General features: G+C 33.8%; 1 protein-coding gene across 1 annotated transcript in view; it reads left to right on the top strand.

Moving 5' to 3' along the window:
* LOC145691552 (phospholipid-transporting ATPase ABCA3-like) overlaps nucleotides 1–26,524 on the top strand; it is a 212,285-nt gene that overhangs the window by 166,964 nt on the left and 18,797 nt on the right. The window contains exon 7 of the mRNA XM_081766959.1: nucleotides 5,715–5,893. Coding sequence (XP_081623085.1) covers nucleotides 5,715–5,893 — 179 coding nt within the window. The remainder of the gene's footprint in view (nucleotides 1–5,714; nucleotides 5,894–26,524) is intronic.

The raw sequence follows: 26,524 nt of genomic DNA, 5'->3' as shown, positions 1-26,524 counted from the left end.
GAAAACGCAAAGTTGTTTGTCATCCTAATTTACACTTATATCACTGTTTTTAATAGGAATCGTTCACGAATTATTTAACCATAATGATCCATGGTTTGCTATTAATACGAAAAGTCTTTCTTCTACAGGAAGAGTCACGAGCTCCTTCGTGGCTAATCGGTTAGTGTACGCACCTTTGTGTTGCGAGACTCAGGTTCGATTCCCAGCGGGATCTCATGTGGTTCGAATTCCACGTTAACAAATTTGTACCGTATCATATATCCCCACTGCAGAAAGGGACGTTAAAATCAATTCAACAATCAGGAAAGGTTACTCATGGAGCACCCTTTGCTAGTAATTTCTCCCCAGTGTATGTACGTACTTGAACAGTACATTATATTTTCACGATATATCAAAATTAGGTAGTATTTATCATTTATATGCCACACATCTGATATAAAAAAGTTGATTAATTCGCCAACTTCAAGGTAGACTTTCATAAATGTACTCATCTTGCGTCAGAGAGATGGGCAGATTATGTATGGCAGATTCATCGCAATGCATTGGAAGCCATTACTACAAAGTAGTTTTAAAATAATATTTGAAGAAACACAATTAAAACGTATTCATTTTTGAAGTGGAAAAAGGTTTCCAAAATACGGAAAAGAATAAATGGGTAAATTAACACTATCGATCCTAAGCCCGAATCAGACTCGTTTGTACCTTTGTTCCAAAACGCCGAAGCCCAATTCGTTTTTTACGTAATAGCCCCTATGTAACTTATTATGGGTTGTCCGCCGTGTTAAATATTTTATTGAGACACAGTTCTTGAAGAAATACTGCTAACGTAACATACCTTGATTGCTGTGATTAACTTTCACCGTTTGATTGCAACACGCTCGAAAATATAATGGAATAATTTCTTTCGTAAACTATTTAATTTTTAAGAAGTTATCTCGTTTGAAGGAAGTAAAATGAATATAGAAGAAGTAACAATTTTCGAAAAGATCCCGTTTAGATCCCTTCGAAAGGTGAAATTGATGATCCAGTTTTAGATCTTGAATTCGAAATTTAAAAAGCAGGTGAGTACATCAGAACTTGGGTGCTGTGAAAAATCAGCACCCGGGAGGAGACAGACTAGCCGCAAAGCGCTATCTTAGTTGGCGGGAAAAGTTTCAAAAAATAAACACTACTTTTTCTTGATTTTGAGCACTTTTTATTACTTTTTCCTTCCATCGTATATATACCTTTCTTTTTTCCTCCAAAATCCTCAGAATAACGGAACTCGGAAGTCCGTCCCGAGGATTTCCTGCTTCTTATTGCACACTGTTGTCACTGTTCGCACTTCACACACAGAGGGAGTATTCTTTTTCTATATTTTTTCGTCTGTTCAAAAAAAAACACGTATTTCAAACATCCGTGTAGCAAATTACCTCTTCTTACATCACCAAATTATTTATTCGTAATAAACTCTAATGTCCGAAAATTTGTTTGCAGTGTGTTTAGTGCGTCTATTATTATTTATGCTACAATTTTTTTAGAAAGGTCTATAACACCAAGGATACTGTAATAAACAAGGTCAGATTATCCTAGGATCGAAAGTGTTAAGATTGTTTTGCTTCCATTTGTACATATCTATTACTATGTGATATATTAACAATGAAGCTTTGAAGTTTATTGTTATTATTGTCTATTCTCACTGTACGTAATATTTAATTTTCTAATATTATTTATTCCATGTTTGAATCTACAATAAAATTCCAAGGTAGGGTTTGCGATATATCTGGACGATCAGAAAACAAATTTTACATTAATGCAATAAAAGAGTTTCGTGATTTACACGTTTATATTGACACTTGAGTTTGTTCGATTTGTCAAATATAATATTAGTGCTTTCCAAATGGTAAACGTGGAGATAACTACTCTTTTAATTTTATGCAATTAAAATTCCACACGAGGTCGATCACATAACCACATGTGTGCTGAGCGCGCCAATTCACCACATATTTAATGATCTGCAATTGAGTGTGCCTTTTGCCACAAAAACGTTAAATATTTTCTCGTCAGTATTCCTTTTTTTAAATGTTAGCGAATACTACATTGAGACGCACTTATGTAGTGAATTAAATATGTATCATTAGGTATTATATAAATCATACGCAAAATATTTTAATTACTTTGAAAAATCTGAATACCTACTGACCAAACTCAAAACCACACAACGTTCCCCAAAGTAATTTTGGAACAGCAATGCAGCAGTTATAATAAACAAATATTACCATTAAGTCATGCTGAAGATTTTTACTATATGGTGGGAGCCGTTCGAATAACTGACTAACAACGATTTATTTCGTTCTCTTTCGTTTCAGTTCTGAGAGCTGAAATTAGTATATCGTAGATTTACATTTACCAAATATCTAGTAGTAATTGGAAATATATTATTATTTTGAATTTATTCATGCATTATCACCATGGTATCCTAAATAAATGACCTGATTCCAATTATTTATATTACTTATTATTAGTAATATTAACCAGAGTATATTGCTAACATTGGACTTCACATGCTATTCTTTAGACCAAATCGCAATTATCAATAGTGCATTGTCATTCCAAAACTGATTGGTCAACTGCAAATAGAACAAAAGTTGATGTTTGATATCATATTCTACATAAAGATATGGTGTTTTCTTCCCACGCGTTATGAAAACGAAGATTTCCACCAAACGTGTCCCCCTCTAGAAATTATAAATGCATTTAAACAGGATTTAATATAACATCACGTAATTTAAATTTACATTTGGTACTGTGCTTTATTCAATTTCTGTAACTTTGAGAAAATTCGTTGCATGTTTTTAGTAGAAAACATTTAGTTATATACTCTTCATACGTATGTTATCTATAATGTTCGGACGTTTTATAAAACAAATACTTACGTCCGTCCTTAGACCTCTCGATATATAGCGTAACGAAAGCATTGCGAAAAGTGATTTTTTAATGATCTATTTAGCCTCGTAATAATGTTTCCCGACTCTTCGTTAATTCTATATTGAAATCTGCGTTGATAGAAATCAACTGTTACTGCTTTGAATACTGATATGCATAGAATGAAAGTGGTATGAGATAGCGAAAAATCCTTTACTGAAATTGATATAGCATCTGAAGTATTCATCCTGTGATCACCCAAAACACCCTACCAATATCAGAAATTGTTTAGCTTATAAGTAGTTCCTGTTTCAATATCGATTTATATAAAGAAAAAGTGGTAATGTGTATCGATGCTTTTCTAGTTAATATCCAGTAATAAATGCTATTTTATACTATAATCATTTCTGTAAATTGGAATCGGCAGAAGTCATTATTTTCCTTTTTAAACTTGGTTACCATAGAACAAAAAGAGGTAGAATTTATATAGAGACAAGTTTTTAAATGAACACAGTGTCACGAGCGAAGATAGTATAAATATAATCACCCATAAGTCTTTAATGAAATAAAAAGTAATAAGCATTTACAAGTAATTCATTTTCCAATATTGAATTATATAAACCACGACAGTAAGGATCTTTAGAAGTCTCATTTTTGCAATTTATTCTGTGTCCTTATGAGATGTTGCGTCCCTTCTGGTAACCCTGTATTCAGGTTGGAAGTAGCATTTATATACCTTTCCGTTTTTAGTATTCATAGAAAAGAAATACAACATATAAAGTGACAGGCGGCTGTTTGGAATTGATTCAATATCTCAGAAAATAATCAGTTTTCTCATCTATCTATCATTAGTATAAATAAAAAACTAGATCCAAGTAATGTCCGTATTACGATTTCGGAAGGCAACAAAACATTTAACGTCAACTAATTTTCAAGTTGAATTTGCCTTATTCAGTGATATTTTACTAGTAACTAAAATAGCACATGTTTAAAATTTCAAGTATCCTTCGTTTAATGAATGTCATCTTCTGTCTTCGTTGTTATAGGATACTGCGTAATGGTTCGATGTATGTTAGTTTTTAATGAATGGTGATAGTGTCCTCTTCAACACGGTTTCCATCTAATTCTCAAGTAGGGTAAATTTAATTATTTATTATTCAGTACGTTTCATTGAGAACAAATCTAATTGGTTGAAACTGAAAAATAAGCTACAAGAGAAAGAAAAAAGTAAGTAATAAAATAAGCCCTCTTAAGTTCTGTTCTAAGGTTTCGTTTCGAAGTAAAAATGATAAAGCCTCTTGATGCAGTATTGTAATCATGCTCTACTTTGTAAAAGAAGATTTGTTAAGCATGGTTTCCCAGAAACTTGCAAATTAAGAGAGCAAGATCGCCAACAGTAAACACGAAGGTTAATCTGTGATACTAATAATTCGCAATCAATTTTACCATTAATAATCTCACATCTTATATGTTTATTTTATTAATTAACTTTGACCTACAGGGGATTACAGTTTTAGCCATTAAGGGTAGTGACTATTACTCAACACTACAGGTAATTTCCGTGTAAACAAATGGAACATTTAGGTTTCAGAAAAAGTTTGTTGCTTTTTTATGCTGTATCTGATTAACACCGAATATAGAATCATTGAATATTAAGGTTAAATTGGGCAATTTTAGTGAAATAGTAGCATCTCAGTATGTTCAATTTTCCTAACCAAACTTTAACAATCATAATCTATACAAACTAACTCCTGTATTTTTGATTTTTTAATAGTTTTTGTATAGAAAGCATTTTACAGTATTTTTTTCACTTCCGTGTATATAATCGGTGGTGTACTATAACTGTCGAAACTATACAATAACAATGAATTGTATAACAAACTAATATCATTCCATCTTTAGTAAAAAAAAATAAACCGTATACAGCTTACTATGAAGCTAATTACCCAATAAAGATAAAAAATCGACTTTTATTTTAAAATACTTTCAAAACTTGTAGGTATTGTCACAGAAGCAGATTTTTGGGTATGCGCATTACCACGTTTGTTAGAAAAATAGTTAAGGTATCTTCACAAGTTACAAGCTACATTTTAGTTGACAAATTCCGGAAAATACATTTGATTTTCTTATATCGGAAATACATATTTTATTCCATTAAATCAGTGAATGAAAATACATTATATTCTTAAAAAATAGATTCGACGACTGATACGAAGTGTATTATCTAATCGTCTTAAATAAAAACTTAATATCTGGTTTTACATAAAAAATGTTCTCCAAAGCTTTGAATAAAAATGTAATAATAATGTACCCTAATAAAAGTTCAAATGTATATTTGAGGACCAAAAAAAATTTGGAAATATTAAGGAATGATACTCATGTTTTCTCTGTTAATTAGCTATTAGAGTGAGACATCGCTTAGGCAGTGTGTTAGACGTCCCTTAGACTTTTGAACCACTAGCACAAATAAGGTGAAACTGCAACCATAGGAAGACCTGTTTATATATGTATTTCTGTGACATTAAACGTAAAGACTAAAATCTACTGTGTACAATAGAATAGGAAGTGGTGTACCAAAATAAAATATGCTATAATATACATAAAATATTCTTATATATGTATTTCACGGAAAAGTAATATTTTGGCTGTGGGCGTCTTAACAACTTCTATTGAACATTAAGGAAACGTCAGTTCAAATACATAATACGATTCAATATTTTCATTGGCATTTTACTGTATTGCTAAGTTTCTACGATATTTACTTTGATATTTCACAATTAAGAAACTAATATAGATTTCTTCTTTTCTAGGTAGTGGCGCTAGTTGGGCCACCATGTTTCGGACTTCTAGAATAGAGAATGTTCCATTGGCACTTGCACTTCTGATGTCCTTTTTTAATATGCTGCTATATGGTTTTATGACATATTACTGCACTAGCGTATTTCCAGGAAAGTATGGACTGCCTAAACCGTGGTATTTTCTATGTAAAGTAAGAATTTTTATCTTACTTTCTCTTACTCTTTTCTTTATAAATAAATATCCGCGTAGTATTCCAGTTGATTACAATTCTGTTTGTTTTCTAGCACTTGAACTAAGCCCTTTATATATAAACAATTGTGAAGACTTAAGTATTGAAATGAAAATAATCAATGTTCCTGGTAACAATGGAATGTATGACAAATGTTCTTCTGTAATTTCTAAAGATAATGTTTTGTTAATATATTTGATCGCGCTGTGTCAGAAGTCAATTGTTGTCGTAGCATTGACAGTGTTGTTCTTGATGTTCTAAATTGTTTTATGCTGTTTGCAAACGCTCATTCTTTCAAATAGCTAGAGAGAAATTATCAAAGGTGTCAAACCACACAATCCAGTTGCCCGCCTTGGATGAAATTATACGATCCCCAAAATTTTCAATCAACACGTCAATTGTGTTGTGGCAGTGTGACATTACACCGTTTTGTTGTAACCGCAGAGTGTCAACATCAATAGCGTTCAGCGCATTGCGCAAAAGGGCCTAATCTTCGCTGGATATCTATGCCAATTGACCGAATCTACATATTCAACATAATATGGATCAATGAGACTTTCTCTCCACAATACAAAGTTACCTTGTCTGGGTGCATTGGTTTCTCGAATACACCATGTTTAAATTGGGCAAATATGCGGGAAATTTTTTGTACACATTTCCACCCAGGTCGCCAGTGATTATTTTCCACTTCTTACCCTAGTTCCCAATTAACGATTCAACGACGTAGTGTGTGGTTATTCGGTTTCAACTTTTAGGCTAACTGTATTGTGTATGACGTTAGATACAGATCTTTGTACACAATGTATAATATGGCTTTTCCAATGTCCCGTTGCATTTAATGGCTACGAGTTGTCATATTTAAATTCTCCTGAACACCCGTAGTTACGGCTGTAATATTTTCCTGGGAGTGACTATGACGGTGGTGTTCTGCACAAAGTGCATCCCACCCAAAGCATTGTTTACTCCGTATTTCTTGAACGATGAGTATCAAGCTTGATATGGGTATGTAAAAAAACAGTAGTCTATGTAGGTCATCAGTAGGCTTTGCTTTCGCATAGTGAAGTGTGTTCGATCTTTTGGTCTTTCTTCATCTATTGACTACTGCGTAATTTTATACCAAATATTAGCCGTGGAACCACATAGATCCATCAGGATCCCAACAAGCAGTGACGAGAAACTGCAATGAAACACGTATTGTTTACCGACAGGCCCCTTAGGCAGGAGAGTGACCGACAGACTCCCTAGGCAATATGCGTATAGAAAGACCGAGAAGACAAGCTAGTTTCCGAATATGCAAACCCCAGTGTTACATTTGAAAATGTTCCAATGACTGTGCTGTAAATGGCCACACACTGCTGATCGCTGTCTTCTATTTCGACCCAAGTGCCAGCTGAACTTGTTTGGCTAGGACCCATTCTTTATCTTGGTTGTGAAATCCAACAGATTCATAGATACGAGTGTGTTATGGGGGAGGCAAAATTCAATTTGTTCTCTCTCACACACACATAAATATTATATATATATATATATATATATATATATATATATATATATATATATATATATATACCAAGGTCAGTTGACACATAGGTCGAAATAAAAAAAGAGCGAACAATAGTGTCTGATGGCTTTGTTTCTTGGAACTGGAACATCTTTAAATGCGACATCGCTATTTCAATATTCGGAAATTTCTGTGTCTACACGTTCCCCCATAAACGCTATGCACCACGAGCTCGTTGACCAGCGGACATGCCTGCCCCAGAAGAAAAAAATACGTACTTATGGGCTGGTTCTAGTCACTTTTCGTGAAGATCCTGCTGGATCTCTGTGTTTTCATGGATAATGTTGTTGTACTAATCCTTCTAGGTTACGTGTTCGGAAACATGACGGTGTGCCCTCATAAAAAAAGGGTCTAATTGGATGTAGCTAACAAATTTGATAAATTTCGTAGACATAGTTACACTAATCTAAAGAAAGATAACTTGGATATTTAGACGTGAATGAATCTTACACCCAATGTATTTTCGTACAGCTAATGTTACCTGTAGATTCTGGAGAACGTTGGTTTATAGATACATAATTTTTTCTTTAAACTTTCTGGCAATAAATCCGTTTCACAAAATATAGAAAACAGAAGAAGAAATAATTGTAGTTTTATATCTTTAGATGATTATTATCTGATTTAAAATTGCACAAAATTATCGTTCAAAATTATTTAATAGTCTTGTTTTAAGACAATACACTATATATCACACTTATTTCTTTTTCTCTTTTTTAAACTTATTTTCAAAGATTATTTATGTCAGAAAGATAATTTTACAATATAAACATGAGGTACTTAAGAGGGAGAAGGAGTGCGCCACAGCGGCCGGAATATTGGTGTTCAATTTAACATGGGATCTCAACCATTTTCTAGGCAAATCATTGTTTCATTTCTTTCTTTCGCAAAAATGTCTCAATAGCTCACTCAATATGATGCACCTCATTGTAAAGGTGCAATTTGAACGCTGTGCGTGATATTTTCTTCTTATAAATACAGATAATTATAATCCAAATTTCCATAAGAAAATGATCAAAATTAGAGGGAAAAGTCTTCTGTTTTTTTACAGTAAGGAAAAGAGCTAAAAACTTTGGGCTTTTTTGAGAATGGAGTACTATCTTTGTATTTGTGCGCTACTGTACTATTTTTTCGCTATTTCCAAAGACATCCATCACACAATCGATGAGAAATTATATCCTTCATCATTGAATCTACACAAATCAGAAATCAGATTTTTTTCGTGTTCACGTACTTGGCCGTCTAACTGCTAGATGGCACTATAGTCATTCCTCATCCCACTTTCCTTCTCAGCGGGAGCCAGTCCTTTTGAAAACATACTTTGAACTTCTTAACAGGGGCAGGAGGAAGGAAATCATTGTGAAGAACGGGAACTTCAAACACGACGAATGGCAAAATTTATGACCTCTTTGGTTGATGGTTTCTGTTTCAGCAGTACAGTGTATTTGTAGATGGTTTCTATGGGAAGAAGTATTTTGTGTTTGTAGCGATAAAGTCAACCTTTCGACAAAGATTTGTGAAGAAGTCGAACCAAAGTCTTTATTTATCTATTCCAAGAAAGAAATGAAAACTTTTTGCAGGGCTGAGAATATACATGCAAGAGAAAAAAATAAGCTACAATCTTTAGGATAGATTAATCCCCGAAATATTCTTTGTTTACCTGTCAAAAAATCAAGAATAATTTGGTATAAAGCTCTTTCATCAGCTTCCATCGTACAACATACTAGACACACACAAATTATATACATACATACATATATATACACAGTGGTGGATCCAGGATATGATTAAGGGAGGAGATAAACCATAGTTTGCCTCTTTATCCAGAGTAAACAGGATTGAAGCCCATTTTATCCAGTATATACCTGAGCGTCAAGGGGGGACTATAGCCTCTATAGCCACCCTTGCATCCGCACCTATATATGTATACTATTTACAGTGCGGGACTTACGTATAAGCTAAACAAGCTATAGCTTAGGGTTCCGCTCTCTTGGGGGCCCCAAAATCTAAAGATAAACTGGATATATACATTTCTAAAATATAAGAAAATTAAAAAAAATAAAATAAAACATATACGTAGCAACAGTGCTTCCTGCTGTGTAGCCCACGTTCATGTAATTAATGGGGCTCCTCATACTAGTCTACTTTCTAAATTATTTCTAGTTTCTTCATTGCTGTATGTAGAGTGCCTATGTTCATCTGGACACATAAAGGGCCCCATTAACTTCAACAGCTTGGGGCCCCACTAAACCTAAATCCGACTCTATCTATTTATGCACGTTTGCTCCCTCTCTTTTCGAAGCAGTGTTTCTTTGATATTGTTTCCAATTCCGGCAGGTTTTACCAAGGGGGGAAAAGTCCTTACTCATTCCAGGCAATCAAACTAGAGACAGGTCTACTTGTTTCCAACATTCTGTCCCCCATGTTTCCCGGTCTGAATCAATTGTCTAAAGCCCATAAAACATTCAAATTCAAATGTAGATGTTGCTCGTCAGTGTCGACACCTAAATATTTCTCAATCAACGGTAGGGGTGTTTGGTACCCTCAATCTGTCTCCCTACTATTAGCATAGAAACACTCTAAATTCGGTAGTAATTCTTTTTTTAAGTGCTGTTTAATGTATGCAGTATCGCATAGGAAACTAAATTTTAATATACCCTAGTAGTATAGAAACGCACCATACAGTACCTTACCAAAATAAACACCCTATGCCAAGGACGCAAACATTATCATTAATAAAAAAGATAATAATAAACATTTTAAAGACATTCTTTCATTAATCAAGTCGCACTTAAAAGTTTAAAAAAAAATGTTTATGCGACTAAAAAGAATTGCATGCGCTCTAATATAGGCTTACAGTTACTTTATAAATTTTTAAAATGACGCGCCCCATACTTTTTATTTAGTCTTGCATAAACAAAATTATTTTTACCTTTTTAGTTGGAATTGATTAACAAAAGAATGTCTTTAAAAGATGTTTTATCATTTTTTTATTCGTTGGACACATTTTCCAAATCCTAAAGTGATACGCAATTAGGGAAACCAGGGCTGGTTAAAGGCTAGTATTTATTTTAGGATAAGGAAGTTGAAATTAAAACATATTAAAATTTTCTTTTAAAATAAACAGATATATGGCAAAGTATGAAAGTAACAATTGAATATTGTATTGTCACCGGACTTACGTCGCTCTGTAACAGTAGTTAGTTCTATGACGTCAGGAAATAAGTTCAATTTATACGAGCACTTATTTAATGTTCGAAACAAACACCTGTTACGTCCTTGTACACTCATGTCCAAAATAATTGTCGCATATCTATAACTGTCTTTTTGTAAGAATATAATGTAATAGTGATTTTGCTGGGTATGTTTAATACTGATACTATGTGTACAATCGGGAAATGTATATGTGGTAAATTTCATAGGAAAATAATTATAAATACGAAAATTAGAATGAGTAAAACACAATGTTGCTAAATGGACACGAAAGTTTTATTTTCGTTTTATTGTACTTATTTACTGCTCTTTTGACATGAAATTTGCCACATACATGTCTTTTCCGATTGTACACATACTAACATTATAAGAAATACCGGGTGAATTCGTTATCAAATTATATTCCTACAACAACATATTTATAGACATGTGACAATAATTTTGGACATAAGTAACACATCTGAAGAAGGTGACACATCTTTTAATTCTATTGTTAATGAAGTGGTCTATTTCCCCAAATAAAAACCAACATTAAGCAGGGCATATGCTCCCTCCTGTCCTTCTAAGCCTGTCCCCAAGGCTGAATGTAACACTGCGGCCTTTTCCTTGTGTAATAGGAAAAACTCAGGATGGTCAGCCACTAGTATCGAACCCAGGACCATTCGAATGTGAAGGCGAGAGAGAGAGTAAACCTGGTGGCCATATTTTGAAAAGAAAGTAAGGAAATTGATTCCACTAAAAAGAGTCACATTGTCAATACATTTCAGATCTTGGTCTGGGTTTTCTGCCTTTCAATTCCAAGTTTTTTTAAAAACAAAACCACGAAGGACCTAAATAATTTAGAATATCAACTCTCCCGTGTTTTTTATTATTATTTTAAATATTGGCATGGTTCTTCATTTTATATGAGACTCTTCCCGCACTATTCTGTTATTTACCATAGGTAGAATCCTTTGAGACAGGCGACAAGTGCTTTAGTTCTCTATGGTATGTTTGTGACGGTTGTAACATTTAGATATTTGAGTGGCTTTCTAGACAACGGAGCTGACGGCTGATATCATGTTTGTCCCTCTTATTTATTTTCTTTCTTCAGTTCTGTTTCTCTTTTAGCCAAAAGAAAGGGATTTCACTCTTCTGCCCCATTTAAGCCGTAACCAACCCCCTCCTGCGCTGTCCAACTCTGACCTCATGCAGGGGAAAACGAAGGAAAAGGAGGGGGTGCCATTTGCTTTGACGGCATTTTAGCAACAACCCCATCTGTTGCCAAAATAAGGAAACACTGCACTGCGAGGAAGGCTGATATCTTCGATTTGTCAAGGTCACTTGAGTCACGCCGACTCTTAACAAATAGTAAACGTAAACCCAACAGCGCGGATAGACATAACATCAGCATACTGAATAAATAAACATAACCCAAACATTCAAATGTTAACATTGAAATAAAATGAACAAAGCTAAAACGGACAAAGCTGAAACGGTCCGAAACAGGTTGCGACCGGCTTCAGAAAATATGTAGTGAACAATAAGAAAATACATTTTTTATATACACAGATTTATATAATACTGCTCAGGTAGTTCATTTTTACATTCTGGAGGGTAACGGCTCAAAACATCTGCTATGACATTATATTTTTCAGCAATGTGTTCGAACACCAAATCGAAACTTTGCAACTTTAAAATCAGTCTGGTAGTTCTAGGTTCTAGGTGCTTCTACGTAAATGCATGGGTTGCGGCAGCGTTATCACAATGGACAATAGTCCTTCGTTCTAAAAGATAACTTTGAAAATGTTCAAAAAGATACAGTATAGCTGAGAGTTCTAATTGAAACACTGATAATGATTATTCGTGCAATTTGAATCTGCGACTAGCATAGCCGATGATTGCTAATTCATTTGGCGGTCCTTTATATTGAGCCAAGTGTGCTGCCAAATTTTCAAAACTGGCATCACTAAAAGGATGAAATCGTAAGGAAAAGTCCAGCTGTCCTGACGCTGAAGGTCCACTTGCGAGAACTCGTAGTTTCATAAAATAATTCATTGGAATTTCGTCCATAACAAAAGGTTTGTTTTTCTTCAATAAGAGGAACTTCGAAAAATCTTTGATATGTTTATGGCGCCAACATACGAGCCCAAGGAAGGATCTTAAGAGTTTCTTATTCTTAGGAATCGGAAAACATCAAATCGGTTAATTAGATTTGGGGTTAACTTTTATCTCATTCCCATTGACGATATGTAATAAGAAATTTACCTCTTTCAACAAAAATTTATACTTTTTTTAATTTAATGAGAAATTTGGTTTTTCAAATATGTTGAATACTGACTCTAAATGCACAAAATGTTCCTCCAAAATCGGCGAAAAACGCAAAACCTCATCTAGGTACACAATCACATAAGATCTTGTTGACATCGAAGAATCGATTCATTGTTTCCTTAAACACAGCTAGTACAGATTTTAAAGCCATAGGAAATGCGAGCATGCAGTATTGTCGTCCTAAATAAACAAAGCTGGTACAAGGACATGGAGAAGAATGCGATCGAATACCATAGCAGCCAGAGGTACAATCAAAGGATGTAAAATAATTTGCTCCGGATAAGCGAAATAATAGATAATTAATGGGTTCAACCTGAACCTTGGGAGAAATTAATTTCAAATTTAATCCCCGCAAGTCCAAGACTGGTCGTCCTACTCCATTCGCCTTTCGGACACAACAAATGGGATTTCGGTAAGGGGATGATCTTTCCTCCGCAATACTACGTTTCACCCATTTGTTTAATTCTTCCTCGAATTCTGCTCTCATAGCTGAGGAATATTATATATTCTTCCTACGACAGGTTCATTGTCGGTTAGTTCAATCTTATAACATTATAAATTTATTTTTATAGGACGTGGATAATCAGTAAAAAAGGTGACGATATCTCACAAGTATTATAAACATCTGTTTAGTTTCCTCATCTATATCAGTTTTGTCATAAATAAAAGTTCGTAGTTCACCTTCAGAAATACCAGCTTCTGGTGGAACTTCTTTATCTAAATTGTCAAAGATTTCACTTATTCCTAACTTATCCATATTATCAGTGTCAGTTATCACAGAGAGGCAGGCACAAGGGGGTTTATTTAAAATCAGAATAATCGAATTTCCTTTGCTATCAGTCAGACTTAAATGTTGCTTCTCTATATTTAACTCGGCATGAAATTTCTGTAGAACTGGACTCCCAAATAATAAGTCTGGACGCATTGATTTTACTACAAAGACAAGACTACAAATAAATGGTTATTATTATTAAAAGTTAGTAATTGTGTGCCCTTAACTGGAAAGTTTTCTTTTCCAGCAAATGTTCACAATGTAATTTGTCCATATGGCTTTAGTTTCGCAGATGGGAATTTTTGTTGAATCTGTTACCAAATTTGATCACTGATAAAATTTATTTCTGCACCAGAATCAATTATAGCAGTAAGGTTTAGTGTTCCTAAACTGCAGCAAATACAAGGGGAAGGATAACAATATTCATCTTTAGTAATAAGAGATTCTTGATCAACTCGTCTATAACGAAAGAAACTGTATATTTTAAATTAGTTTCGGTATTGTCCAGCTTATCAGAATTACTATTACAGGATCTCTCAATATCATGCTTTTCCATTAATTCTTGCCGTTTCGCATCTGAACAGTGATACAACTTTAAATTCTTAAAGTTGTGGGTTCCGCGGTTTTCTCCTGTAAGAGTTCTTAAAACTGCACAATTTTTCAATATTCTGACTATAACATAAGGTCCAACATATGTATTGGCGTATTTATGCGTGCGATGTATAATAGGAACTGATGGAGTATGAACTTTTTTCATCACCAGATCGATCTCATGTGACTGAGTTTGACGCGGATCCAGCGGTGGATCTTATTTTATAGAATAATTCTCAATTAACAACTGTTTATCTTGCTGCTCAATTTTTAATAACTCCTGAGGCCAAGGAAAATTTCTTTTAAGGAATCGGTTGCCGAATATGAGAGAAATAACTAGGATGGACTCCGATTAATCGCTGAACAAAGAAAATTAATCAAAAGATTCTGAACTTCTTTAATTGATTTACTCCATTTAGTGTGATCATTCTCGCATTTCAGGCGTAAAAGACGATTTAACTCACGATGTTTGCGCTCTACTAATCCATTCGCATGTGTAGAATAGGCAGATGTTGTATGAGGCTGAATGTTATGCATTTTGGAGAATTCCTTTCATGTTTTCGAAATAAATTGACTCCCTTTGTCTGTAATGATATCGCGTGGATAGGGAAAATTATGAAAGTAAGCTCTCTCTAATACGTGAATTATTTCTCTAGTATTAGCTTTTCTCAACGGATAGAAACATAAATTGAGCATATACGTCAATAATTGAAAGTATGTAATAATAACCACAACTACCAGGAAATTTACCCACTAAATCTATACAAAATTTTTCATGGGGTTTCTCTGCATCCATATGGTAATTTTCGCTCATTATCTTTCGGTTTCTAAATTTGGTATGAGCACACTTTAAACAGTCATTTATACAAGAGATAATATTCCTTTTCTGTCCTTGCCAGAAGAAAATTGAGCTAGTTAAAGCAAAACATGTTTTTACACCAAAATGACCTCTTTCATGAATTTTAGTTACAACCTCTTTAGCCAAGCATTTTGGTATCACCAATAACCAACGAGACGTTCTGCCGTCTTTTATAAAAAAACAAATCTTCAACTACATTAATATTGTTAGTATTTCGGTTGTTTTCTAGTAAATCAATTAATTTCTTACAACAAGTGTCTTGCTTCTCATGTTCAAAAATTTCGTGTGCTGAAATAATCTCATTTTCTTCCTGGAATACAAAATTTAGTGATTTAGGTTCTGTTTCCAAAGAAGGGCAAAGTTCTGTATCATCGCTACCCTCTCCCCCTTCTAGATTGAGTTGCAAGACTTGTTCCCCATTATAGTTTCAGTAGGTGAAACAGCCAAGTTAACTTCTCGAGTAACTACTAAGTTAGCAGTATCTGTTTGTGTCTAAGCAGTTCTTTGGTTTCGTCGATTTCGTATAAAAGGTGTTCTTCTTCCATACCATTTCCTTCATACACTCGGGACTCTATCATTATTTCTACCATAAGACTGGTAATTATTTCATATATTCCAACTAGAATTATTATATGCTTGGATTGCGTTTTCATTTTTGTCGTGCTGCTGATTCACCCGTGCAAGTCGTCCATAAGGTTTCGCATTGTTATTACATTGGTTTCTAGCAGGATTGTTTTCACCAGAACTAATATTTGCAAGTCTCAATAATAAATCTTCTACAGAAGTAACTGGAATAACTCTCAGCAAACGGGATTCATCTCGTGGTAGACACGTTAAAAGCAGATCAACCAGTTTTTTTCTCGTTGTATTCTTCTGCCACGCTATTATATCACTACCTAATGCCACGCAAACTCCATTACTGACGAATACTTTGACCTGTCATACCTGGTGAAAAGGAATTGACGCTTTTGCTCACGCTCCAGCACCGGTGACATTTATTGAGCCTTGAAGTGTTTTACAAAATCCTCGTATGTCAAGATGTCTTTGCAGATACTACGAAACCAACCACTAGCGGCACGCATTAAACACTGAGGTACTAAAACAAGCTTATCTTCATTGGATAAATTAAAAATTTTAGAATACCTTTCGAACTCATCCAAAAATATTCTGGCAGTTCCAGGGGTCAACTGACCTCCAAAACGAGGAAAACTCTGTATATCGTTTGGTTGTAATGTGTTTCCTTTAATCTGTAATTCCTTCGGTAAGACGCTAATTCTGTTTCTATTAGGGTTAATACGATCAACGTCATTACTATCATAATTATTAGAAGGTAATGTCGAAACACAAGGTGATGTACAACTAACAGTAGACACTGTTGAAGCTGTAGTGGTAAAATTTGTAGTGAACGTAGGAACGTGAATTTCGCCGATGTTAAATGGCAGTGATCGTGTTGTTTCAGAACTTTGACCAACAGTTCCCTCACGCAATTTAACCATTTCAGCTTTTAATTCGGTATATATAACATTAAGATCGAGATATTTCTTTTCCTCATCTATCTTGAATTTAAGCAAATTATCTTTAGTCGTTATATTTTCGTCTTGTAATGCTTGTAAATCTTTCCTATTTGAGAGTACTGTTTTCTGTATTCAACACCATTTTTCTTTAGCTGTGTTATTTCTACTTCTTGCCGTCTAACTAGCGAACTAATAGCCTCAATCTTTTCTTCCATTCGAGTAGTTTCCGTTTTTAAATCTTTGAGCCACTTTTCCCGGATTGATCTAAATTCGTCTTTCATCTCCGATCTAATAGCTGCTTGCTCCTGCTTCATGTCATAAACATATTTTCCATTCTACATAATTTCGACAATATTATTTTTAATGTGTTTTCTTGTGTTTGCCCTGATGACGTACTATCATTATTATTATTGTTCCTCTTGACTACGTTTTCATTAGCACCAATCATGTTTGTTTCTGATCTAGATGTATTGACATTAATAGAGCTATTCAAATTGCTTGACGCTGTTACTCCCAGACAAACGCAGGATGGGCACATTTTCGCGTGCATTATTTTTATTTTTACACTGGGGACATAGTCATTCCAATTCACTGTGACTTAAAGCATCAAAGCCTTCGTTGGGTATATTCATGCAGTCGAAATGGTACCAAGACTCACAGCGACTACACATTATTTAATTTACTGTTTCGTCACTTAAACTAGAATTGAACGCACAATACGCATACTCACTACTCTGCCTATTGGCACTAGAAAGTTTATTACCTCTCAATGCCATTTATGTTTTCATACAATACCCCGAAATCCTAAGTAAACAGTAGTGTAGTATTCAATTAGTTGGAACTTAAACTCTTCTTCGACGACAGTACAACTCCCGTCTTAGTTTCTTAATCATAAAGTTGTTGCCAAATCAACCTGAAAAATCCTGTTTTCAGTCATCAATTTGTTGTGCTAATTCTTTTAGGTTACAGGTTCGGAAACAGGACGGTGTGCCCTCATAAGAAAGTGGCTAATTGGATGTAGGTAACAAATTTGATAAATATCGTAGACGTAGTTACACTAATCTAAATACCAATGAAAGAAAAGTTGGATATTCAGACGTGAATGAATCTTACATCCAATGTATTTTCGTACAGCTAATGTTACCTGTAGATTCCGGAGAACGTTGGTTTATAGATACATCATTTTTTTCTTTAAACTTTCTGGCTTTAATCCGTTTTACAAATTATAGAAAACAGAAGAAGAAATAATTTTAGTTTTATATCTTTAGATGATTATTTTGTGATTTAAAATTGCACAAAATTATTTTTCAAAATTATTTAATATTCTTCTTTTAAGACAATACACTATATATCACACTTATTTCTTTTTCTCTTTTTAAAACTTATTTTCAAAGATTGTTTATGTCAGGAAGATAATTTTACAATATAAACATGAGGTACTTAACAAATAGTAAACTTAAACCCAACAGCGCAGATAGACATAACGTCAGCAGATTGAATAAATAAACATAACCCAAACATTCAAACGTTAACATTGAAATAAAATGAACAAAGCTGAAACGGACAAGCTGAAATGGTCCGTTACAATGTATGGCATAGAATTACGGAGCAGAGGTTGGAGATGAGGATATACTCAAAGATCTCTACATGGAGACTGCTCAGTTACGCACGGTGACCCGAGAAGTGACTACTATAACAGGGACCGTCGATCGGTTTTTCGACTCCTTTTCACTTTACGATATCGATACCAAAGTATTCGTGTAGTACGGAGCCTAGCGCTTCCCGACATATCCGTATTGACCTTTATACTCACCGGTAAGAAAGTAGGTAGCCACTGAAGATGTCCTTTCATCTCTCACACAATCACAATTAAATTTGTCATTGATTGAAGTCGATTTACATGTTCGACGGAGAACGATGTTTTTAATGTTTTACTCGTAATATATGTCCAACTGCTGCGCAAGTTTGTCCATATTTTTAATACTGTTTCATAATAAACACATGTTTGTAATTGTTGGAATATTGCATCTTGGTATACAGCTACGTGATATCTCCCTAATTTACAGAACTTCGTGCTGTTTGTCAAAGGAACAAAGAGAGAGAAAATTGAATTTTGATCATATATATATTTACATACCTTTCATCTGTCGAACTTTCTCTAGACACCTTTCTTACTAGATAAATACTAGGAGTATCTAGGATAATGACCCTTGGCTTCTTTGTTCGTTCCCCATTCATTTCTTCTTCCCTTATTCTTCGGATTATGTGAACATCAAAGGCCCTTATACTTGACGTGTTAAAATTTTCATAGTTTTCTAAAACACAGGAATCTAATTTCTAATCGTAATGCACTATTCACTTGCGGCAGTTCAGTATATGGAAACACTTTCAATAACTACAGGAAACATAAAAACCTTCCCCGATCTTACCTGTATAGAATACAACATCAGATAATGATACGAATGAAATGTAAAGAAACAATTAGAAAGCAAAGGTCAATCAATAATCTTTATATAGATACCAGATGTAGATGTATTTTTTCATAATTTTGCATTGTCACTAATTTCGCAGTACCTCAATATAAAATAATTCAAAATCATAAAATGTTCAGAAAGTATTTTCTTTAACTAATAGTTGAGAATATATTTTCTGTTATATGAAATAATATTTTCCTTCTCTCGCATGTAAAGGATTTCTAATAAACTAGATAGCATGTAACGAGTGATCTATATATCCCGAAGAAAGGGCGTAACCCTTTGATCGGCTTAACCTTAAAAAAATCTATATATTGTTAATGTGTTAGTGCCTGAAGCATAGCCCCTCACTTTGACAGGTATTTATGAAATATGTTTCCATATTATTTGCAAAATAACAAGGATTGTAACGACCTACTCGAAAGTTTTATGGTTACAGTAGAAATAGTTACAAGATTGTGTTACAATTGTGTCGTAGGTTGGACGTAGTTTTGTATATGCACTAACATCGTGATTAAAGATGTGACCATAGTCCATACTCGTGTTGGCTACTAAATTGAGTCTACCAGATACTTCGTCTGTAGCAACCGATCAGTGAAAGTGTGAAAAAAAGTTGTGTCTTAACGAAATGAGTGAACTATACACGTCCTATGATTAGAAAGAATACACAACTTACCCGGTTTGAGGATATATGAAAGGAAGGGAAGTGAGTTTAATGTCTCGCTCAGCAGCGAGGCTACAAGAGACGTGTATCTACTGATTAAAGTGGAATCCGAACCAAATGAGCTCCCGTCGGGAATCGAACCCAGATCTCAAATTACGAGGCCGTGTACTTCAGAAATCGTTTTGAAATCCTCTAGATCATGAAGATTCTGTCATTAAGTAGTTTTTTGAGACACTAGTGAAATTCTTCCTCGAAAAAAGTGGCCCTGAAGTATGTCTTTCTACAAAAAAATGTTACAGCAATGCAAAATAATCTCTCATTAAGAATTTGTGGTGGTGAAATAGTGTAAGGATATAATAATGCTTGAAATTCGAAAAGGTGATAGGAAATCAAAACAAATTTTCTTTAACCACTTTTGCTCAAATGATTTGATAGACATGAATAGAGCATTCCTCTGTTTACATCAACCCCTACTCACGTATGTCAAAATAATAATGTCTAAATAATTAATTAAATCATTCGAAACCGTCAGTAGATTAATGTGCTTTACTTTTTTATCTGTGTTAATATGAGAAATGCGATATAGGTATTCTAATGTAATGTGAACTCAATTGAACAAATTTGATTTAAACTATTTGCTAACCAAAAAGTTTATTGTGAAAATTATTAAGGTGTAATAGTTTCCGTCTAATCAATAGTGAATAGTTGACGAAGTGATACATGTTAATAATGTTACCAACGAGCATATTGTTTTCATTACAGAGAACTTAATAATTAAATCAAATTTACGTGGATAAAAAAGCAAAGCTCGTATAATGAAAACGTTTGCATTTAATTGAACAGTTTTCGTAGTTTTAGCAATCTGGATTGTGATATAACGTTAGAAAAGCAATTACTGAGAGAGACAGAAAATACGTGTGTATACAGTAATTTTACAATGTGGGAGCCAAGTGCAAATAAAATCTATATTATTAAAATTTCTGATTACAATTTAATTTGCCACGCGTCAGGAATCGGCCAGAATAGTAAATCCGTTCTTTCCCGCATGTCATTGTACTGACACAGGCGAAAGTTCTACTTTGACCCGCGAAACACCGGTTGAGAACCAACGTTTTGGTTCCTTTCACTGTGGACTATCTCTTCATATAATAAGGCACATCATTTTAAAAAAATAAGAGTGCTATTCCTACTTTTATCTACTTTTTAACAGCGATAAGAATTTCTGTTTGTGATTTTTAAAAAAATGGTTTTACAATTTAAAAAAATCTACGTTTCACAAGATTTTATAAATGTTTCGCAAGGAATATTGTCATGGTAATTCAATGTATACTCTATCTCGTATTCGCCGAGGGAATAGAAAAGTCTACTTTTTTTTACCACTGCTAGGGGTGAGGGCAGAGGGAAGTTAAGCAATCATGTTTTTCTGCCGTTCTAGACTAAACATATGTCGCCACAGAAAATAATTTATGAATCACGAATAGGAAGTTGATTATGTTATCTCCATTTCGTTTTAACAAGTAGGCGATATACACAATTTGCCCTCCTACCCCCTCCCCTCAAACCCTTGAGCTCAAACTGCGTCGTTTGTTTCTTTTGTACAAATCCATGTGATTCATTTTCCCTTCTGTGTGTTAGCTGGAATTCTTTCACGCAGAAGAAAGTCTAGAATCAATTGTTCGCTTACCTTTTGAGAAGATGGTGTCAGCAAGCCTTTCCAAAGAACTTCCTTGACGACCATGATTAAGCAATCAAACCGCACATTGTTGTGGAATACAATAAACACACGGGTTACGTTGACAATGCTGACAATACGACAAACACGTATAACGCGCGGAGACGGACAATGAAATGCACAAAAAAGGTTTTCTTCTACCTTCTTGACTAAGCTTTTTTAAAACTCTTTCATTCTGTTACGTTTTCTTCGACCTTCCCGTGCCTTACGAGTCTATAGACTTCAACTGATTTACGAACTGGAGGCTCTGGGGACGCCACCAGTTCCGGGACCGTCGCGCATAAGTCTACCTCCACCTCCAAAAATACGAAGGTTCGAAGCTGCCCATTCTAAGCATTGGCCTAAGAAAGTAGACGAATGCAAGGACTGTGTGGTGTGTTCCAACCGTACAAATAGGAAGTCGAATTATGTGTACCCGGAGAGTAAGGTTCACCTGTGCGTGGATCCATGCTTCGGGATGTACCACACGCGACAGTGACCCACACGTGACCCTGACCAAGGGACCTGAGTGCATCGTATACAAGCTGTAACCAGGCTGTTGCTAAGTACAAGTACCAACTTTTATTTATATGGCATAATATTACTTCTTTGTCATGTCTATAATAAAAAAAGCCATTGGATTGTTACTAACATATATTAGCAATGTTTTCAGAAGAAAAATTTATAGTGAAAATACTATTTCATTCTAAGACCTAAACCAAAAAGATTTCGCATTCGGAAGAATGTACGTACATTTTCAATAAAATTCTTTGCAAACAAAATTCAAAAGAGGGAGGCTGGAGGGTGTTTGCACCACAAATTTAGCATTTTTTCTAGTCTTTTTGATCTTTGGTGCCCCCTCGGTTTGTACCAAGTATTTCAAATGACCCCCAAAATTATAGCAGTGACCTACGGCAACAAAATGCTTTTTACTTTATGTCTCTGTACGCAATAGAAGTTATTTTAGATTTTGTTTCATACACTACAAACTATTAAAAATCATTTATATTTCCCGCGGTATGGGGAAGCGTACAGCCTGCTGGCCGGCGGTAAAATAAAAGGTTACTCATATAATAATGATATAACTTTAAATTATGATGCAAAACAAGAACGATATTGCCCCTCAGTAGTATTCATAAAACCAGTTTGGGGCCACATCCTCAAACCAGACTTTTTTATATATGAAATCCTCCAGCATAGAATCTAATTATACACATCGAAAATTACATCTTCCCCATATTGACCCCATACAGGATACATCTTCAATCTACTTTTATGATATATAACCATAAACGAATTTTACACCTACACTTACATCTAAAACTACAACTCTTCTAACTTATAATGACCCCATGGTAGGGTATTGATCCCATTAAAGTGGGTCCCGTTTTCCAGAACCCGCATTTGTTTGTATGATATTGAATATGCTTTTATGACATTTAAAATCATAAAAACTTACATCTAAAATATTACAATGGAATCCTGCACAAAATATATTTATTACATCTTAATCTCCAGTTTATAAGCTTTCATTTGACACTTGAATCATGAAAATCCGTTAATAATTAGCTTTAGAAACTCAATAAGAAGGAATACATATAGCTTCGGAACAGGTGATCTGTCACTGATTCATTTTGAACGATTCCAGTACTAACATTGGAACATCACAACACGAGATCATAAGAAGTAGGTTAAATAAATATGTTTAAAAAATCAGAGTTTATTTCAGCAAAACTGCCGTCGCAGAAATCCTAGAATCCATCTGAGAGGTCAGCGCTGATGTTGTTGTTTTCCCCCCAGATAGATCCTAGGATTTTTTGTTCAATTTCTATGTGCCTTTCTTCTTTCTTTCCTTCCTTTCTTTGAGGTCTGTAAGCGAACTTGTGGCTTTCCACCCAGCCTCAGTATAGCTACCTATCTGAATACGAGTCACAACATTCACCCACACAGCTCACAATCTTATTGCATCCATCCCATCCCACCCCATCCCTGGCGCCGTTAATATGAAAAACTACTTGAACTTCGGTTTGTACATTTTTCACAATTACATTGAAATTATTAGTAAGAGTGAACTTCTTTTGGGGATCCATTTCTATCCACTCCATTTTTTACTTCTAACGACATAGTTTTGTTCATTTTTGTTACTTTTTGGATTCACAAAACCGATCATCATTTGAAATTTACATACAGAATTCAAGTTTGATAATTATCTTTTAGACCAGTGTATTTGATTTTTATTCCATCTTTAACGACCTCATCAATCATTTTATCTGTTAAGTGTTTTGTAAATCTAGGTGGAAGAAATACCTTAAACTCCTCACACTCAACTAAAATACTCTTTCCAAACTTAGTTTTAATCTTTTCCATTTTCACAATCTTATATTCTGTATTTAATTCTAATTCTCTTAATCCAATAACTTGTTTTTGTTCAAGACTTCCAAGCTTGTTTAAAAAATCAACGTGTTTTGCCATATTTAGTATATAGATTTTTTTCTAATAGTCTCGAATTTCGTTAAGTATGTCATTGATTCTGTTAACAATATCTCTTACATTTTCATCTGTTAATTCTCCATTCATGAGCTTAATTACATTAAGCTCATCTTTAAACAGCCCAATTCGATTCACCATATTTTTATAATATTCTTTCTTTGAAGCTATATTAAACCGTGTTGATAGACCAGTGATAACAGCAGAAGCCGAAGCAAATGCAGTTGTAATAATTGAATACACTGTAACAGGAATAAATACATTGATGAACCCTGTAGAAGCTGATAATAGAATTGATAACGTAATAAGAGTAGTATAAACACATTTTATTCTCTTGAACTTCCTTTTGTTTTTCATTAATAACTTCTCAAGCTTTAATATAGTATCTTCAATTAACACAATTAAATTCTCACGTGGAATGTTATCTGGAATAGTCATTTTATTAAATAAGTTTTTATGATATTGTCATAAAAAACACTTACAAACTAAACAAATCTAATAAACATTTAATTGATTTATATCTTCTCAATTATTTTTTCTTTCTCAACATCATACTCTATATTTTTCTTACCAATCATAACAACATAGCAAATTGTTTTATCTGATACATCGCTTTCAAAATTAACAGTCAGTTTCAAATTAGTTCTATCACTTACAGTTACTGATTTATGCTTGCTTGTGTTAATTACGAACATTGGTCTATTTTCTAAAAACTCTTTAGGATAATAAAACATCTCAGTGTTTCCAATTGTAGATCGCTTATATACCGTATACATTTCATAAACTTTCAAATACTAGTGTTTTGCAAAATCTAAGTTTAAAGATTCTAATGGGTAAGATTCATTTCTATATTTACGAAAATAGATATTCTGAACTTTACAATGATCAAAATAGCTTGAATCTCTTTCTTGATTATCATTTCTATCAGTTTGGAAAAAGGCAATCACAAAATTAGGCATATCAAATTCACTTGAGTTAAATTGTGTGGTTAAATCGAATTCTAAATATTTGCCACTAACAGTCTTCTGCAAACATTGATCCGTGTTAAATGAAATAGGAATCTTACCTTCTTTTAACATATTAGATCTTAACAAGGTGGCATAGTTAGGTTCATAATTAACAATAGACATTCTTAACTCCATATTTGTAATCTTAATTTTAGCTGGATGCGGTTGATTGTCTTCATATGTTCCATCCTGCTTTTTTGTTTTCCAAATAGCAAATGCGTTATCATCAGAACCACTTCTTTTAAATGTATATTTCAAACCTCCTTTCCACATAATATCTTTAAAATCTGAACAAAATCCTGGCAAAAGTCTTAGCAAAAACACTATTTCTTCATCTGTTCTTGCCCACGTAATTCCTTCCCATCCACATTCATCATAGTGATTTGCCTCTGGTTTTGAAATCGTACATGTGTTTACAGCTGTTGAAGTTAAACCAGGATAATCAATAATATCCAATATCTGTCCATGCTTACTAACTTGAATTTGAGAAAACAAATGTGGGAAGAAATTATTAATAAGTCTAATATTTTGACCAGTAGTATATTTTCCATCAGCGTCTCTACCTCTAATTTCAAAAGTTACATAAATGTCAGCATAATAGGGATGTATGAAGCCATCACCTACGTCAATATCAAATTCAATAGACCTGTTTGGCTTATTTAAATTCTCGATTGTTTTTTAATTAGGTTTAAAGGATTGTAATTCATATGATTCTATCTTATACATATTTATTATAAAAAATATTTGTAATCGTTTTATGAATTAAGTCCATAAAATAAACCCATAAAAACTTAAATATAACTTCTCCAAATATCCTTATTCCTATTCACCTGACTAATAATTTCTGAAAAACTATACCCATCTGTAAACATTTTTGACACTGTAATGCATAAATGTCCACAAATTACCTCGTTAAAATGTTGTATACGGCTGCTATTGTACTCTATATTCTGACCAAAATATTTTACGAGTGTTTTTGGCGGATTACCTCCAAATGAATCAAACACATACTTTCTATTTCCTTTTTTCCAATAACAAATCCAATGCGTTTCTATATTTTTAGACGTATCAAAATTAACAATACCACACTCATTCTTCCTTGGATGTTTAGACAATTCATCACTCATAAATACACCTCTAAAGTTTCTTATCTTAAGTTTTTTAACAAGTTGTATTAGGTCTAAATTACTTAAAGGTTTAATTTCTTCTTTTTCTTTACTGCTTTGGAGTTTACGTTTTTTGAAAGCTTACCTTGTTTTTCTTCCATTGCTAAGTTATGTCGCTTTTGTTCCTCTAATTCCATTTTATTCTTTTTTGCATCATCTACAGTTTTAGCAATAGCAGCCGCACCTCCAGCGACAGAACCTAGAGCACCTATTAAAGCTAAAATCCTTGGAATAGTAAATATAAAACCACAATAATGAACTTTATT

The sequence above is a fragment of the Thermobia domestica genome, chromosome 8 (assembly GCF_964235325.1).
Source record: "Thermobia domestica chromosome 8, izTheDome1.hap1.1, whole genome shotgun sequence".
In the NCBI taxonomy this organism is placed as follows: Eukaryota; Metazoa; Arthropoda; class Insecta; order Zygentoma; family Lepismatidae; genus Thermobia; species Thermobia domestica.
Note: the sequence above shows the minus strand (reverse complement) of the source record. Positions and strands in the feature narration are given on the sequence as shown.